At 34.3% G+C, this 18,346-nt stretch overlaps 1 protein-coding gene across 5 annotated transcripts in view; it reads right to left on the bottom strand.

The window, feature by feature from the left end:
• PTPRQ (protein tyrosine phosphatase receptor type Q) overlaps window positions 1-18,346 on the bottom strand; it is a 120,280-nt gene that overhangs the window by 94,730 nt on the left and 7,204 nt on the right. For all 5 annotated transcript variants that reach the window (XM_041713047.2, XM_030260334.4, XM_072923113.1 and 2 more), the window contains 15 exons: window positions 18,046-18,232; window positions 17,623-17,907; window positions 17,058-17,342; window positions 16,225-16,494; window positions 14,841-15,101; window positions 13,196-13,326; window positions 12,888-13,017; window positions 11,313-11,463; window positions 10,721-10,827; window positions 10,150-10,247; window positions 7,273-7,435; window positions 5,655-5,915; window positions 3,813-3,973; window positions 2,736-2,847; window positions 1,819-2,045 (listed from right to left, as the gene is read on the bottom strand). In XM_041713047.2, the coding sequence (XP_041568981.2) occupies window positions 1,819-2,045; window positions 2,736-2,847; window positions 3,813-3,973; window positions 5,655-5,915; window positions 7,273-7,435; window positions 10,150-10,247; window positions 10,721-10,827; window positions 11,313-11,463; window positions 12,888-13,017; window positions 13,196-13,326; window positions 14,841-15,101; window positions 16,225-16,494; window positions 17,058-17,342; window positions 17,623-17,907; window positions 18,046-18,232 (2,829 nt within the window). The remainder of the gene's footprint in view (window positions 1-1,818; window positions 2,046-2,735; window positions 2,848-3,812; window positions 3,974-5,654; window positions 5,916-7,272; window positions 7,436-10,149; window positions 10,248-10,720; window positions 10,828-11,312; window positions 11,464-12,887; window positions 13,018-13,195; window positions 13,327-14,840; window positions 15,102-16,224; window positions 16,495-17,057; window positions 17,343-17,622; window positions 17,908-18,045; window positions 18,233-18,346) is intronic.

Raw genomic sequence — 18,346 nt, 5'->3', positions numbered from 1 at the left:
AAGAACAACATTAGTAACACTCCTTTTTCTTATCACAATACACAGCCCAGATTCTGCATTCCTATTTTACTTACTACAACTTAAAAGGGTAAAAAGGAGAATAAGTTGCCTTTTATTTTTCTGTCTCCTGTAGGCTAGCAAGGGCAGGTGAACCTTCCTCAAAGCAGAAACCAAGGAAAGCATGACTTTTTGCAGAAAGGCAATAGGTCAGGGGGAGTGTAGATGCACTTCATGATGGAAATGCTTCAGTGCTCACAATCAGGGATGAGTCTTCCCACAGAAGAGCAATATAGCAAGACCTCAGTAAAATTTATCGAGATGAACAAAACAACAATGCCATTTGCTTTGCAATATGGGGTTTGGTGACAATTCAGCTCAGTGATGGGCCATGGCATCCAGTACTTACAAAGAAAGAGGAATAAAGTCTAACTTCTTTTTTTGAAAAGAAGTAAAAGGGACAACAAAAGGTAAACATGAGTAAAATTCCAACAGTAATGATAGAGGTGTGGAAAAGACAAAGCAAAGTGAAAATCTCTCCAGCAAGGTTGTAGCTGGCAATTTAAGGCAACAAGGTTGTGGCCCCTGGGCTTAGGGAGCTGACAGTGCAGACTGTGGGGAAGGCAGGGTAAGAAGGGGTAGGTGTGCAAAAACTAAGTGTGGATCACTGTGGAAGTGATCCAGCACACAGTGGGTAGCAAAGTACAAAGGAAAATAGAAGGCCTCAGGCCAGAATGGGAAACTTGCTCTAATCACTTCTTGGCACTAAGTAGTGCAATTTTCAAATACTGTAAAGATTTAACAAAAGGACAAAGCTACAACAGACAAGCATATTAAAGGAATACAAGGTAGCATCAAAGACTTAATCTACAATGACAAGAAGAACCCGTGTCACTGGCTAGCTCCTTCCTAAGCCATACAAACACATGCACAAACACCTTATGACCACAGCCAACCCTACCTACTTATGCTTCACAGGGACAATGACTTGAAACACACTTAGGCATTGATAAATTCTACGGCTATATTGCAATAGCTGAGGAAATTGACAGGAGATCTTCAGGGGTTGAAATTATGACAGTATTTAAATTAAACCATGTAAATCTTAATCTATGTCCTCACCTAAACATTGTTTTTATTACCTCATCTCAAGGTATGTATTGTAGAAAGAGGTCAGAAACAAAACTAGTATTAAGACAGACATGGAAATTCCTATCTCATATGTGCCACTTCAAGGCAACAGAATGGGATGAAGCAAATCAACACATACCTTCATTTAATTCTTGGTATTGAAAAGAGGAACATCTACAAGGTTCTTATGAAAGAGCAAAACAGGCAAAGGATTGCTTGGCAAATACTGCCGAGAGAGAGGTAATTAATTTCTGACCACCTGAAGTCATCTATTGTTGAAGAATTCAGAGATGGATCAGGAGTGCCTAATCTGAGTACAAACAAGTTCCATGTATGGAAGACATGCTTTTTTTGACTGGTTGAGATGATTTAGTAATCTACATGTAATATGCAAAGCACACCAGTAATTTGAAAGATTAAATTATGTTTTACCACATAATGCCATATGTTAATATGAATATCAGTAGAGGAAGGTACATTTCAGTGCAAGTTTGACTGGGACATTTTTAAATAGATTTTAGAAACACTATTCAAATAAACTCAAACAAATATCTGGTTAATATATTTTGTTATATGGCAACAGTAAATAATGTGGTCCCTCAGAAAACTCTATAGGAAGCTACTATAAACTCATACAATTTATAATAAATCAGAATTCAAAATACTAAGAGGTATTTGTAAAGATTTTACCATAATTTCATAAGTTGTTCCAGGGTTAAGACTGGTGAGAAGAACTTCCAAACTATCTGGCTTTGTTGTGACCTGTGTATAAGCTGTTTGCATCCATGGGCAGACTTCTCTATATTTAACAAGATAGGAGAGAATTCTCCCATTTGGATAGAGTGGTGTGTTCCATGACAGCAGAATCCCAGCAGAACCCACTCTTTCACCTGCAAGGAACACAGGTGGACCAGGATCTAAAAAAAAAAAAAAAAAAAAAATTATATTTATGCACACACACTCACACATACACACACACAAGCACACACATCTAAAACAATTTTTTCATGAGAGTGGAGACTCATTCACAGATTCTACAGAGAAATTAAATCATCTGCCAGCATAACCTCATAAAACTAATGAAAACTGATGTACTTCTGAATAAAAATCTCTTTTTTTTCTTGCTAGAGTCCTGTTAGAAATTGTTAGGTTAATTTTGGAACACCAGAAACATTCTTCTGTGAGAATGTAAAAAATGTATTGGTCAAAAACGCTGTTAAAAAAAATAGAGTTTAATGCCAATTTGACATCTGATATATTCTAGCACTCAATTAAAGTGTATGTTCTTAAAAAGCACATCTGCTTTGGCTACTTTGGCTATTTTGTTGGAAATAGCTCTGAACATTTCTTTATGTACCACTGTAGGTATAAATCAGTCTGGATATTATTGCATGACACAATAGCCAATTTTTCAAAAGCTTCTAAATTCTTAAGCTCTCATAGAACTCTTCTGATTCAGTGAATTTTTAAATAGTAAAAGAAGATGAAAATATTTAATGACTGTTCAAAACTGATTGTAATTTCTTGGACAATATTGTGGGCATAATGAATATAAGAAAGCTAACTGTAAAGAATGAACAAAATTTCATCAGTCATTTTTAACTCACTTGTCACATTTGTTGTCACAGTTCTACTTGCAGGTGAACTATAGACTGAAGAAGAAACTGCAGAAACTGTAACATTGTATGTTGTTCCAGGAATAGTATTGGAAAAATCAGCCTGAAATAGGACATAGTTTTATTTAAGACTTTTACGAAGAATCACAAAAATGAAGCTGTTTCCCCTCAAAAAACAAAAACAAAAACAAAAACAAACAAAAAAACCCCCAAACAAACAGAAAATACCCCTACAAAACAAAACACAAAAAAACACAGACAATTTTGAGCAATTTATAACTAAAAATAGTTTTTTACATCTGTTAGCTGCAGTATTTTTCTGTCAACTACCCTTCATAAGATGCGTACAACATTCAGTATTGAAGAACAATAAAATTGACTATTAATTTTATCCCAGAGTCTCCTAAAAATGGATCTATATAGGTTTTTATGTATTATCATTATCAAACTAAATATGAAGCATTATAAAACACCTTTTTGAAAGAATGAACAAAAAAGCAACCTGAAAAATAAGGTTTTGACCCTTAAACTAACCCATCTTTTTCAGGAAACATAATTATTAACTTTTTAAATCAAGAAATTATATAAAATACCTGTATCTTTGCAGTTCCAATGAAAAACAAAAGCAAAACATCCAGAACAACCATTACTTCTGTTTATATTTTATGTTCCAGACAGCAGAATCAAAAAGTGTTCCTATATCTTTTTGATGGCTTAGCAGTGAAATGCTGCCTGCATTAATGATTTAAGCAGAGATCTTCCTGGCAAGTACACAATTAATGAGTCTGTACTACTCAGTAGCTCTGCCCTTCCCTTGTTAAACTATTAATGAATCCTTGGATGACGGTCTGTGTCCTTCTAGTAGATTTTAAAAAAACAGTAAGTTCGTTACCTGTTGTTAGGTAGCAAACTGTGGATGCTGAAATTCACTCCCATCCCACCAATTTTTCATTAATACTTGCATATTCATATGTGCATTAAACAGCTAAGGAGGAAAGCTTGAATTCCTCATCAGCACAGCGCATAAGGAAAAGCTGGCTCTGCAAGTCCTGTAATAAAAGCACTTACTTGATACTCCCTAACTCCAAGATCTAGGATAACAACAGAAGCATGATCAGGAACAAGAGCCACATGAAATCTGTCTACAAGCCCATACGGTAGTCTCCAATACAGTGAAAAATAATATGATGAAACATTGAAGAATTTAAGACCTTCTGGCTTTGCAGGGTCTGAAAGAGAATTGTGGAATAAAAGACATTAACTTAGATAACTCCATTTAAAATATATTAGTAGAAAAGCTGAATAGAAAAGCATCCAAGAAGAGTTTACTTGCTATACAAAGGATTAGTCTGGATATGGCAGCATGTGATCCTACAGTTGCTACACTACCTCTGGGATTTCGTCGATGGCCTCCCAACTATGCTGGGATGCCCATTCACAGACAAGCTCAAGTGTCTCTGCACAGTGCTCAGCTAACAACAAAATCTCTGCACAGTCCTGGGGTTTCTGCTGTCCTCAACCTTAAAGTTAGCACTACTGCTGACATAGCTACTGCTAAAGTTGAAATTCAAGATATAGCTAGAGTTTGTTCTGCTGCTAGCCATAGGGTTGGTAACTTTTTTTTACATTTCATGTATTTGGAATCCCAGTAATTCCAGGAACTCTAGTTAGTTAAGACCCCAAAATCTGGGTAGTCTACTCCTTTTGGTAAAGCCAAATTTCTACCTGCTTATGCCACAACATCCCATTTCTTCTGCTTTTAATTACACCTTTAATTCAGTGTATTTAAATTTAAAGTATTATTCACTTTAAGCTTAATAATGAATCAGATTTTAAATTCTTCAGGAGGTCATTAAAATCTTATCTACATATATAATTTTTTCACCTGTACAATCTCTGACCATGTTCATCTGTTTCCTTTTTACTTTGGAACTCATATACAACTATCAGCTTTCCCCATGCTCATCTCTCAGAGTAAGCCCAGTCAGTGATGCTCTTTGCCTCATTTCAGATTCACCCTTGCACTCAGTCCTCTGTCTGCCTTTCTACATGGTTCTTCTGAATTCAGACCAAATCTTCTATTAGTTTATACATTAGTATCATACCGTGCAGTCTGAGTGATGTATAACTTCAACTCTGAAAGATTTCCATTCCTTTCTTACTTGCTGTTAATCTGGTAGGATTATATATCTTTGATGAAATCTTTACACAGACTATGCAAAGTTGCATAATTGTATCATATTACTCCAGTTCTGCCATCAAATAAGCTGAAATATTAATATATCCAAATACTAACTTTAGATTTTATATTCCATCTTTATTTGTTTATATGTATATTTTTAACTCATGTTTTTATTCTAACACTAACAGAAAAAAATAATATATTAATAATATGTGTGGATTTGTGCAAGGTTAACTGAGAGCATAAGTTCTTATTCTTAGTATACTCTAATAAGTTTTGAGTCCTACTGCTGTCATTGGTCCTATTATTTGCATGGATCTCAACTTCCATTAAAGCTGGATTTTATGCTTATAGAGGTCTTTTTGTACAGACACACATAAATTTCTGAGTGTAGTTTACAATCTAAAGCCTTAATTCTACAAACATTTCTAAACCTGTTTAACTTCATTCACTGTAAGAAAAAAACTTATTGAAATAATTGTAAGGTAAAATTCAGCTTGTGTGTATCTCTGCAGGATAAGATACAAAATACTAAAAACAGTCAAAAGAAATGCAGCACAGCTAAAGACATGTTTCTGACAGGTGGAATAAGTAATATGTGCCCACAACAACAGCAAACTATTACACCTAAGACCTCTTGAAATTTGGAGTGAGGTGCACACTGATGAACATGCACTGTCAGGGACAGCTCCCATTCACTGGCTGAGGAAGCAGGAAGCCATACAGACCTGTTACAAATTCAAGGAAAGCAGAAGCTCCTTCAATATTTCCTTTTAGTCTTTTCAGTGTGAAATTGTAAATGCCCCCAGCCATCAGGTCTGTACCACTGAAGTCAGTTGCTGTTCCTGGAATTCTGAACTCTTTTGTGAAGGTCTTGTTTGATAAAGATGCTTTATAAGAAGTGAAGTTAGTCTTGGTTGGATTCCACATTACAGTTGCAGAGGAAGTATTTACCGTTTTTAATGTCAGACCACATATCCCAGCAGGTTCTATGGTAAAAATTATTGAGATTAATGAAGAAAATATGAATACCTAGTACTTAAAACATAAGAAAATAACAGCTTTTAAAAATAAATGGTTTTTACCTAAATGAATATTTTGAGACTTCAAAACACCCTGAAATATGGATACAAATTTTAGAACTCTTCTTGTGGATATACAGAAAAGAGTGCCCATATGTTGCACAGGGTGAATAAAGCCTGGTGATGTACCTCTGGCGTGCATTATGAAATTATGGAAGAAATTTTCAATTTTATCAGGTCTTCTCTAAGACCATATTGCTCACTCGTACAATAGGATGAGAATGGAACACTCTGTAAGCAGAAGTACAGATTTTAGTCACTCTAAAGTTTTCTAATACATTATATGCCACATAATTTTAGAAAACTGTTCATCTGTTCACTTAGGGACACAGTAAATAATATAGTCTCAGTGATTATGCCTTTTTTTTCTTTTTAAATAGTATTTTTTATTATATGAAATTTTCTAAAATCAGATAATTCACTAATAACACCTCCATTAATTTGTGCAGCACAGCTTCTTGGGAAAGAAAAATGTTTCCATTCTCCCTAAAAAGTAAATCTCCCACATAATTAGTTTATCTTGCTTGAAGCTTTATGCAAAATACTAATTAACATATGCCTATTACTCAGCATGAAAAAAATCCTAAGGGTTTACCATTAACATCATACTTTCCATAATCTAGTTATACTCAGGATCCATCCACAATTCTCGTGAAAATATTTACCTGAGGAATAAAAGAATTTTCAAGAACATAATAATGAATATTCTGCTGCACCTTTGATTCACAAGAATCTGCAGGACTTGTTCTGGTGGGGTTTTTTTTTGACAGAGATTTGCTTATCTTTTAATAACTAAGTGCATTGGAAAATACATGTTTCTCAGATACATGAGTGCAAGATACTGGTTTCTGGACTTTTTTAAGCTCTCTGAAGCACAATTCCTCTTACTGTCTTAAACATTCGGTGTCTTTACACAGAAGCAATACTCTAATCTACGAGACACAGAAACAATAGTAAACAAAATGCGAGGTAATTATGAAAGTATAGGAAGATCTATTCTGTCAAGATCATCCTTTGTTAGAGCTGGAAGCTTGTTTCAAAGAGCTATTGTCAGCCATGTCTATACCCCTCAACCTCAGTCCAGCGAGTTATGTACAAGGCTCCTATTTAAACAACTATCACAAGAAGAAGCACAACTTTCCTCCCAAAGTTGAGGTTTCATTTTAAGCTCTGTGACCTTTTTGAGTTACTTACAAACAATGATTTAAGTGTCTCTGAACATCTACCAGTTTTCAAAATGACAATTTATAAGGTATTTCCTTACTTGTGATGACTTTTTTCTTCACAGCCACAGAGGAATCCAAGCCTTTAATTGTTCTTAACTGAAAAATGTATTCTGTCCCAGGAGTCAGATTTTTCACTACAACTCTGCTGTCATAAATAGTTCTGGTAAGCAGCTTTTCATTATTCATCAGAGAGTATGAAAGCTATCAAAGGAAAAGAATTCCTTGTATTAGACGATTTAAGTTCATAAAAGTAATGCTCAGAGCTGGCAACTACCTGTCATTATAAAAATATTTAGAATACTTTCCACATTTTAAATAAAAAATAATCAAGCAGCTTTATATTATGTTCCACCAGTGTAGAACTCCAGCATTCCTTAATAGCCCAGTAGTGAAAGCAATGACTTTAATATTTAAAAGTAGATGAAATAAGGAATGTGAAGTTGAGGTTTACAGGGTTACTCTTCAGTCTCACAACTATACTGATAAACTGTACAATTAACTAAATATATACCTTTCTGGCAAAAAAATCTCAAAAAAACCCAACAAAAACCGAAACCAAAAACAACCCAAAAAAAAACAAATAAAAAAAAATCATAGCAAAACAAAATAACAAAATCCCAAACAACTCCTAAAACCATTCAACAAAAAAATCCACCCATGCAGTGTTCAGAGATGAGATTCTGAAAAAACTCCCAAGGGATCAGTCACTCAACTCTGTTCGCCGCTATACCTTGCAAATTCATCTGTTAAGAGCCACTGCAGAGAATAAAAGGGATGGAGATATCAAGACATTGAAATCTGGGGACTGAACTCCTAGAGGCTGAGGGCTCCTTCTGACATTCCAGACAATTCTAAGGTGACAAACTAATTCCTGCCCAGTTCTTTCTGTGGACGTAGAAGGGGGTCCCTGCAGACTGGTTCCTATCTACACTAGTGAGAGGCAAGATGCAGACCATGCCTGCCCAGCAGAGGAGGGCACTGGACCTCCAACAAACACCACATATTTCTCAGACTTGGCTCTTAATACTGAGACCAAGTAGGGTTGCAACTGCCTGCATAGTGAGTCCTGTCCTGCCAGTAGTCATTTCCTCCAGCAGAAAGGGGACGTTGTTCACATGGCAGTGACCTAAAAGCACTGGGGTTAGCTGCTATTCATCCGGGGAGCTGGTTAGCTGCTATTCATATGGGGAGGAATGATCCGCTTCCCCTCTGTTTTACCAGCACAGTGCCTGTTTATACAAACAAAATCTTGGAAACTGTCATCATCTTATTAGAATTACAGCACTGCAAGATGCTAGAAGCAAAGCTATAGATTAAAGATTTACATCTAATATAAAGAAGTTAGGAAAGTAACTTTTGTGCACTCTTCACTTTACAAACTACAATATATTGCATAGAAAGTTGGTGAGCAGGGATGATTAATTTTAAATGATTAGTAAAACAATCCCTTTTATGCAGGTGCACCTTACCAAGCAACCAGTCTACGAAAGCCTTTCTCATTAAAGATTTAAGATAAGCTCATTTATACAGACAAAGCACTGTCTAATGTGGCTGCTTGCTCTATGAGCTGCTGAACAATAATACCGTGACATAAAGATCAATATTACACATGACAATTATTTTCCACAGAGCGGCAAAAATAGCATTATCACATTCAAAAGTGGATCTGAACTGGTTCAAAACATGAACAAGATAACTAAATTTAATTTTAAAATTCGTAAATATGCTCCAGGCTGCACCAGCAAATAGTGTGAGAAGTTAACTGGCTGCTCTTATCCCTTGAGTTCAGTGCAGCTTTACACTAATGAAGAGAGAAGAAATGTTAGGGAACTATCCTAAGGATACTTAGATTTCAGGTTTAGGTTAGGATATAATTGGAGCCATAGGAGAAGGAAAAGAATCGGGCACTGCAATATTGGGGTAAAAATAATGTAGGCCATCAAAACATGATTTGCAAAACATGCTTTGACTCGTGGTTGTGCTATATACCAAATAATATCTCATTCAAGTAAGTTAACTGTGAAGGATTATACCTAGAAATCTATATTGATTTAAGTGATGTGTTAAAACAGCAATATACTAAGTTTTGTTGACCACATGTTGATACAGGGGCTACAAAATGCTAAGGGTAAAAACAAGACAGACTGCAAATCCAGGATCCAGAAGAGAGACTGGCTGCATGTCATAGCAAAGCATGATCCATGCTATTTAGATGCGATTGTGGATCATTTTTGACAGAGCTAAAATAAGGAATGATGAGAAATTGAAAAAAAATTGAAGTTTATAAAATCATGAACGGTATGATGAACAGGGAAGTACTAATTTTTTAAAACAGGGAATAACAAAATTGTGAACAAAATAACAATCAGGAATAGTTCCTGTTTTTCTTTCTATATATCCAATTTCACTCAGGAAATCCTTAAACTACTTATTGCCCAAAGCCAGAAGGATATGGCAGGTATCCAAGGTTTGCAGTTTTGTCTAATAAATAGTTGTTTTTTTTTAAACCCCATAATTTTTTTTCACTTTCTAAACAAAACGTTTACATTCTTCTGTATGGAAGGAATTTTTTATTTTTCACTTCACTTAAATTAATTTGCATTACAAATTTGAAAAACTAAGAAAAAATATTATGTTGCAGTTACATTCAACCCTTGACCTGTGATCTTTTTTATTTCACACTACTTGAAAAATCAGTTTTTGAGAGCTATTAAAAATATAATTTTTTAGATTGTTATGTAATAGTAAGAACATATTTAGCTGACCTTTATGAATAGCAGTATTTCCTTCCAATACTTACATGTATTATAAAAATAAATATTATTACTGGTTTTGCATCACCTACAGAATGACAATTTATTGAGAAATTACAAAAACAAAAAATTTGCATTAGTTTCTTCCTAGTCTCATCTCACCTGAAACATATCAAACCCTCCTCTTGGTAGTTTCCAAGAAATATAGACTGTATTTTCTTCTTGTCCAAACACTTGTAAATCTGATGGTGGATCAGGATCTGCAGATGTAAAATTTAGATTTAAAATAACTATATTTATTTTAAGAAAATTGACATCTACAGTATACATAGGTTTAATTAATTATGTTATAGTTTGATCTAGAAAGAGATTTCATTTTGTACGTAAAAAGAATTTCAAATAAATTAAAATCACCTCTAATATTAGAAACAGAATCAGAAATAAAGTCTAATTTTGTAAAGTTTTATGGAAAATTTTTATCATCCTAACACTACTGCTGATTCAGTGAGTAGCAAAATCCCACTTAATGCAGAGGAAACTGTGTTTAAAAAGCTTTTATATACTTACTTATTTTCAAAGTTGTTTAGATTGAAATGAAAAACTTAAATGCATTCATTCAGTCATTGTTAAGATGCATCGATATAATGAGGAATAGTTCTTAGAAAAAAACCCTTAAAATATAAAAACCTTAATTATCTGAAACTATGAAAAGACATTAATAAACTGAACCTACAGGTGCTAATCTTGAGGACAGTAGGACGACTTCTTTTTAATCCATTGGTTGTCACAATATTGATTAAGAAATCAGTGCCTGGCAGAAGATGCTCAAATTTGTGTGTTCTAGAGAGATCAAAATAAAAAAATTTATCCTTTGGGGTTCTAAAACAATAGTTATGTTCATATATTAATTCTTTATAGTTTTATGGATATTATTTACATATTACATGTGTATACATTTTTATATCTTGGGAGTCAAAAAATATTTTAGTACTATAAAACCTTAAATGGAGTGCATTACACTATGATTCACAGCAAGTTCCTGTGCTAGAAAGTTTTAAAGTATTGAATTAAATATCCAGAGTGGCACAGAGATTCTACTGGTTCTCACCCCAATTAAGGATTTTGTGTGCTCTTCTTTGCATAAACACATCATATGAGAATTGCAATTTGATTTAAAAATGCAGTTCTTAAAATACAAGCACACAGTTTATTACAAGAGTAATGTTTATCAACTAAGCCATCAAATACATGTAGTTATTTTAAATATCCAGGGAAACAGATGCTTTGAGTTAATTTCAGTTATTTTTACAATGTAATCATCATACCTCACACCAGAAGGGAAAATTTTCTTCTCATTGAAGACCTTACTGTTTATTGAAAGAGCATATCCATCAAGCATACTTTGGGCTGGGGGCCAGGTAAGGGTTATTGATTCAGTGTCTCTGCTATAGTTCAGATATTTGACTGCACTTGGTGCTGTGTGACAATAAAACAAAATGCATTGATTCAAAAATACATCTTTTTTATGACAGGCCTCTCATCATCAGAATGCAATAAAAACACCACAAAAATGATGTCACATTCTTCCTTATCTCAAGGACATACAGATTACTACCACTGCAGAAACATGTACAGGGACTTTTGTTATCCAGGAAATCCAGAACCAAGCTGTTTGTTGCTCTGTAATGATGCTTAGCACAGTTCTGACATCACTGATGTGGAGTTACTCAAAAATGGACAATTTTTTAAGAAAAGGTCAGTGTAAGAGGTAACATACTGTGCAGACACTTAAGTCCCAACTAGCACTGTGTCTTTATTCAAAAGTGACCAAAAGGATATGTCTGCAGAAAAAGCAAGAATTGCATAGAGTGATAATTCCTTTCAGTAGTCCTCCAGACTGCAGTTTGCAGCCCAAAGATTTAATGAACCTAAGATTCTATGTAGTAAATCTCAGCAGATTTTTATTTTATGAATGTCTTTGGTCTCCACTTGAACCTATGATCACAATCATCAGACAAAATACCTTGTGGCAAAAAGTTCTGCAATTTATTTACAAATTTAATAAACAACCATATCCTTTTGTTTTTTTTCTACTTTCTATTTTCTAATTTCAAAAATGTTCTCAAAAAGGAAATATCAGAGAACCATGATTTACTTGCTCCACAATTGCCTCTCCACAATTTGTTCTCTCACTAATTTTATTCTTCCTGTATCAGTTTTAACTCAGTGGTTCCTTAAATACAAAACATTACATATCTTCGATCACATATGCTGAACATTTTCCATCACATCTACTATGCTTTTTTTCACATTAGTGACCTTTTAGAGGAAACTATAACATGCCAGATCTAATAGTCTGAGAGGCCATGTCAACCAGCTAGAAGTATTGCAATAGAAGAGAACTACACTACTGAGAATCAAATGTCCTAACTCAAAGTAAAACTACATGTAGTAAAGCCCAAATTTACTTATGGTGTAAGGGGAGGCCAATGAGAAAACATAATAAAACTAATTCAGCTCTGGTCATTTAAGTGTGGGTTCAAAGTCATAGACACAGGGAAAAATTAAAGCCTTAAAGAGAAGTATAAGGGAAAAAAATTGCTTTTTCTAATACTGGTAACCAGACACTATGCAAGTATGAGTTACTGTACTGTAGAGCTGCTTGAATCAATGGGAAGTTAGCATTGGTGTCTCATTGTACACAGGAGCTATACTGAGATTCTTAATGGTCTCTTGCAGTCAAAGAATAAGAAAAACAGTAATGAAGGAGAATAAGGAGAAAATTACAAAGATAGTTGAATTACTCTTCTTTGTTTGAGACAAAAATAAAATTTAAGAAGAAAGCAAGACATATGGATGGAGAAAAACAAACACTGAATTTGAAAACCTTGTGGTCTTACCTGTATCTATTTCTTTTGTCACAAAAACACTGTCTCTGAAACCTTCCTTCTCTGTTCGAATTGCAAAACTGTACAGCTTACCAGGACTGAGGTTGGAAAATGTTGCTGCTTCTTGCTTGACCTTCTGGACCTAGAAAACCAAATACAGTTTTTACAGAACTGCTTACAAAATTTGCTTATTATATATAAACCGCACATCTGACTATTTTAATGGGAAATAAAGCCTTTCATTCACCCTCTGACTACTTAATAGAAGACTGAAAAATAGCTGCAGTGTATATGCATGGGCTGTGCTCCACACAGCATACCTTGAAAGCACTTGCACAATTAGTACAGGTAACCTCGTACTGCTCGAAATCTCCATCGGCGCGGTCCCAAGAGACCTGGATAGAAGTGTCAGTGACGTCACCCTCTCGTACATTCCGGGGAGCTGCCAGACCTACAGATGAACATAAACCACTTCTCTGTTCAATCCCAGGCATTGCTCAATATAACACTTTTCTTATCTCCAGGGGAGACGTAAAAGTGAAGATAATCAGTAACAGACTAACAGAGGGCAAAATCTGGTCTCAGACATGCAGACACCCAGCAATTCCAAAATAGAGAAAGAAAAAATTATAGAGAAGGAAAAAAGATATAGTAATGCCGCTATTTAAGGAAAATTGCTTGTGTTCTTATCTTAAAATTACTTGAGGTAGAAATTACATTTCTCCCTGAGAACAGAGCTGGCACTCCTAGGTGGGAAAGTTTTTTAGGACGATGTTAATCTCTCTAATAGCACTACCATAGTGGTCAGAATGCACCTAAATTTTGTCAAAAGGCTCAGAAAAACTGGGTAGGTCAGGCTAGACAGATACATTTATCCCTTACTAGGATAGTCTTGTTAGGTACAATTCAGATCACATTACAGGAGAATTTCCACCCTTCTCTACATCTCTTTCATCCCCATCACAGCCATTTCTGTCTGGAATATACCAAAATTTGCACTTTGTCTAACGAAAAGCTGTATACATGGGTGGTGTCAGGATTTTTACTTCTTCCAAATTTTTGAGGCCCCAGAAGAGTCAGAATAAGACTAGCTTCTGTAAGGCACTTTCCCACTAAATTTAGGAAATGTTGTCAGAAGATTGATTAAACCCCAAGTTTTTATTAAAACTATATTTTAAGAAATATCAGCTTTCAGGGTTTTGTGTATTTGGGGATTATATTTTCTGTTTTGCCCTCATCCTCCTCTTTTATCTTCCTTACTTCTTTAGATCTTATCTTAACTTTTCCTTTTATAATATTTCTATTCTGAAAGAAACAGGGCTGGAAAAGAATTTCAAAGGAAAATTAAAAAATGGAAAAAGAAAAATTTATGGAAGTATGAGCCAAATAAAAAATAGGAAAATAAACCCACAGAATTTCAGCAGGTATTTTTAAACATTTTTTATGTTTATATTATAATTGTGTTTCTAAAGGCCTTGCTAGAAGGTGTCCTGTCCACTACTATTCTTTTAATGTCTTTGTGAATGAATTTATCACCTTGGAGAACTTGAAAACTTTTATTATTTGCTTAAAGATGCACCAGGAGGAACAAACATAGTAATTTCAAGGCAGAGAAGTAACCCCATTGATACTCATCTACTTGTTTAAAATAAGCGGTCAAAATGTGTCTTGTCTCCCACAAGGACAATAATTTAATGCAGCCTAAGTCCCTGAAATGCTTGCTAGACATTTTATACACAATATAAAAAGTACAAATTAGTAAGTTTAGAAATTATAAGGGATTATTATAGTCTTATTTAAAAAACAGCTAGTCATAGTATAATTGCAGATTGCTTACATAAATATATCAATGTGATTTTTTAATAGCATGTCTTTTCTATTCCACTGAAATGAAAAAAAATCTTCAAGAGGTTAAAAAATCAAAATGTTGTATTTTGCAATTGTACAAGTACTTAAAATACTCACATGTTTTTACACCATTTATACGATAAGAGGAACTCAACATTTTTCCACTTTTTGTGGAGACACAGAAATCATATTCTCTTCCTGCAGTAAGGTTTTCAATTGTAATTTTACCATCACTTTCTAAAATGAATGTTGCATTAGGTCCTTCTTTACTTGTAATATATATGCCATCAAATACTCCCATATCAGGCATGCGAACAAATAGTACCACAGCATTGCTATAGAGCTCGTATGGAACTACAATTTGAACAGGCTTGGGCTCTAGAAGTAAAAAAAATGGCCACATGTTAAACCAGCTGAAAAGAAATTAAATCAAAACCACATAATACATCTGAAGCAACTACTTGAGAAATACTCTTGCCAAGTGCAAATTAACAGCTACCATAGCATGTCATTGCTCAGAAACAATAAACAACCTGATCTCTTAACTATTTATTACTGGAATTTCCTTCTGAACCACAACTGCACCAAGAAGGTAAGCAGGATAAGTGGAAAACTATACAGAAATGTAGATGTGGATAGGGAGATAACCATGGAGAATGAGATGCATTTCATGGATACAGTATTGATGTGTTTAGATTTCTTCTCTTACAGTTGGCTCTGACAGCTGTGAAATATCCCACCTAGAGTTTTGTCATCTGTGTCATGAATGAGGTATTAAATATAATTCTATATTAAAAATTCTGGAAAAGAATTAAGACTGTTGCCCCCAAAATACTGTAATCATTTAGAAGTGAATAACAATGCAGTATTTAATGAATCTATAACCTGACAGCTGCAGCCTTTATATATTACATGTACAAGTACAAGTGAATCCTGCCCACTCCTTTCACATATGCAAAAAATTTATACTGCACCAAAAGCATTTCAACATTTTGGTAAAGTAAGACCTTTCAATGAACCCTTCCCCACTGATGGGAAAGATGCTTTGACAAACAATGCAAAGCTTTTATTTTCAGCTATTGTTACTTCTAATTCCTTCATATCAGTCTCTCACTAATGGTAGGGCAATTTTTTTTCTCACAGTTCTCAGAACAACTAGTGTATCTCCAAAAATCAATAATCTGTTTCAACCATTCCAATATTTTCCTATTTCAATGCAAATCAATGATTCACCGAGCTTCTTTTGCCAGTGGGAACAAGATTTCATTGTCTTCCCATCCCAGCTAGTACCAATATGTTTTCCAAGGCTGCACTGTCTTTGCAAAAATTGTTAACTTTGCTGTTAAAGTTAGGACTGGATCTCTACATTTAATATTTAAGTTTTGACCCTTGGCTATTTTGGAAATTGACTTGATCTCCAAAATGTATTAGGTGATAGTACCAATAGTGAGAATAACATATGTGTTACAGTCAGTAGTTTCCACCATAAATAATGTCTTACTTAAAGTGCATTGAATGGTCTTCAGCTCGCTCATACCTCCATTTTTTACACTTGCCACTGCTATTTCATAAGCCATTCCAGGAGTTAGGTCATCAACCTTTAATTCTTCTTTATTACTTAATAAAAACTTTTTTGTTTCACTGATGCCTGCCTTAGGTTTCACTTGAATGTAGGATTCCTGACACTCTTGTGGCAGCTTCCAGTGAAGGATTACACTCTTTTCTTCTACATCCTCTGGGTGAATATAAACAGCTGTAGGTGGACTGACAGCTTAATCAAAGAAAAAGATGTCAGTATAAAACCATACTTTATCACTTTACAATTACTTTCCAATAATGTCTCTTGGGTTTTTTTTTTCCTTCTAAAATGTCATGATTTTAAACCTACTGTTTTGTTTAACTATTTCTTAAAATAATTTGCAGGTAACTACCTGTAAAGGCAGATTGTATTTTCTGTTTTCTCATAACAGATAAGGACTCATTTTGCAAGCATATTCCATTCCACTGAATATATATGGTGTAAAGAGATGACACAGTCTGCCCTAAAGAATTTGAGAAATTGTGGTAATGTTTTAACTTTGCTAAAATTAAGTATTCAAACTATAAATCAGAATTTATCAAGCAGAATATTGCTTCTTTAGTTCATACTAATATGCTGTAAATAGGCAAATGAATAAATAAATAAAGGGATTGGTACTTTCACAATTTTAAAAGGTTCTGAAGAATATCCCATCAACCACAATCTGACATGGCTTTAAAAATACCTTTATGCCTTGTATTTTCAATTTAGATTCTGTCTACTGAAATAAAACAACTAGGAAATGGATACATCACCTGTTGTGATTAATATAGGCTTCTCATGGCAGCTTAGAGTTCCTTTCTCTGCTGCATTCTGTAAATATAACTGATATTGATGATAAGGTTTTCTATTTTGTATGATGAGTGAAGTCTTGCTTTTTTCAACTGGTAACTGTTCCCAGATGTTGGTTTCAGTATCCAATATGTTGACCAGGGAATAATGAAAAGCAGCACTGTATAAATGCTGTGGAGACTTCCATTGTAAATGCATTTCTGTAGATGAAACATATGTAGCCTCTAACTTCTGGGAGTGCAATGGCCCTGTTGAATAAGATTAGGAACAGAAATACAATAATTCCTTTCACTGATAGTGGTGAGGTGTTTTATTGAGCCTGTTGTTTTGTCTGTTTGTTTGAAATAGAGCTTGAAAACCTAACTGTACACTTACATGCAGGCTAAATATTATTAGAGCAAATCTAACAAAGCAACAGTGACACTAAATATTGATAAACAGAGAATACAAGAAACAGTGCAATTAAAGGGCAAATATAAAATATACATGGTTATCTGGTTATTACTGCTGTTTACTGTTGCAACTTACTTGTTTCTATCTTCAGAATTGGACTTAAGCTAATCTGTGCTCCTTCTGGGTTCCTTGCTGCTAATAAGAAACTATAGCAAAGGCCTGGAGAGAGCTGCCCAATTTTTGTTTGAGTTGTATTCACAGGCAAGTTGCGAATATATGGTTTCCACTGATCAAAATAGTACTTAAGTATAAGTGCAAAGCCTGACTTAAGCCACATGTCCATACTGCTCCACACAAATACAGCTTCAGTTGTCTTGACATCATGCACATCAAGCATGAAGTTTTCTGGTACCAAAGGTACTGAAAAAGAGCATCATAAATGAAAAAAAAATTAAATAATTTAAAGTAATTTATTTTTATATTTGTATTTTTAAATATAGATTTAATCAGGGCAAGGCTTTTAAGAATAAATATAAAAGATTGAATAAATATAGTTACATTCATATTCACAAATATATGGTAGCTGTACATAGCAGAAAAATCCTATGAAGAAATAGTCTGGGCCTGTGGGATCTCTCTGAAGGGCATAGCAGTCAGTTTGATTTGCTGGTATCATTGACAGAGATGAGATACCATCTTTTAGAAGATAAGGAGATCCATCGGTCCACAAGAGCTGACCTTCTTCCTAGATTGAAATAAATGAAATTGAAACCCAGATATTTTTAGATTATATTTATAAATTATTAAGGTTTCCCTCATTGCAAGCATTTTCTTAAATATCAAAAAATTATGTACTTCA

Source organism: Taeniopygia guttata, chromosome 1A (assembly GCF_048771995.1).
Source record: "Taeniopygia guttata chromosome 1A, bTaeGut7.mat, whole genome shotgun sequence".
NCBI classification, from domain to species: Eukaryota; Metazoa; Chordata; class Aves; order Passeriformes; family Estrildidae; genus Taeniopygia; species Taeniopygia guttata.
This window is presented reverse-complemented; position numbering and strand designations above follow the sequence as displayed.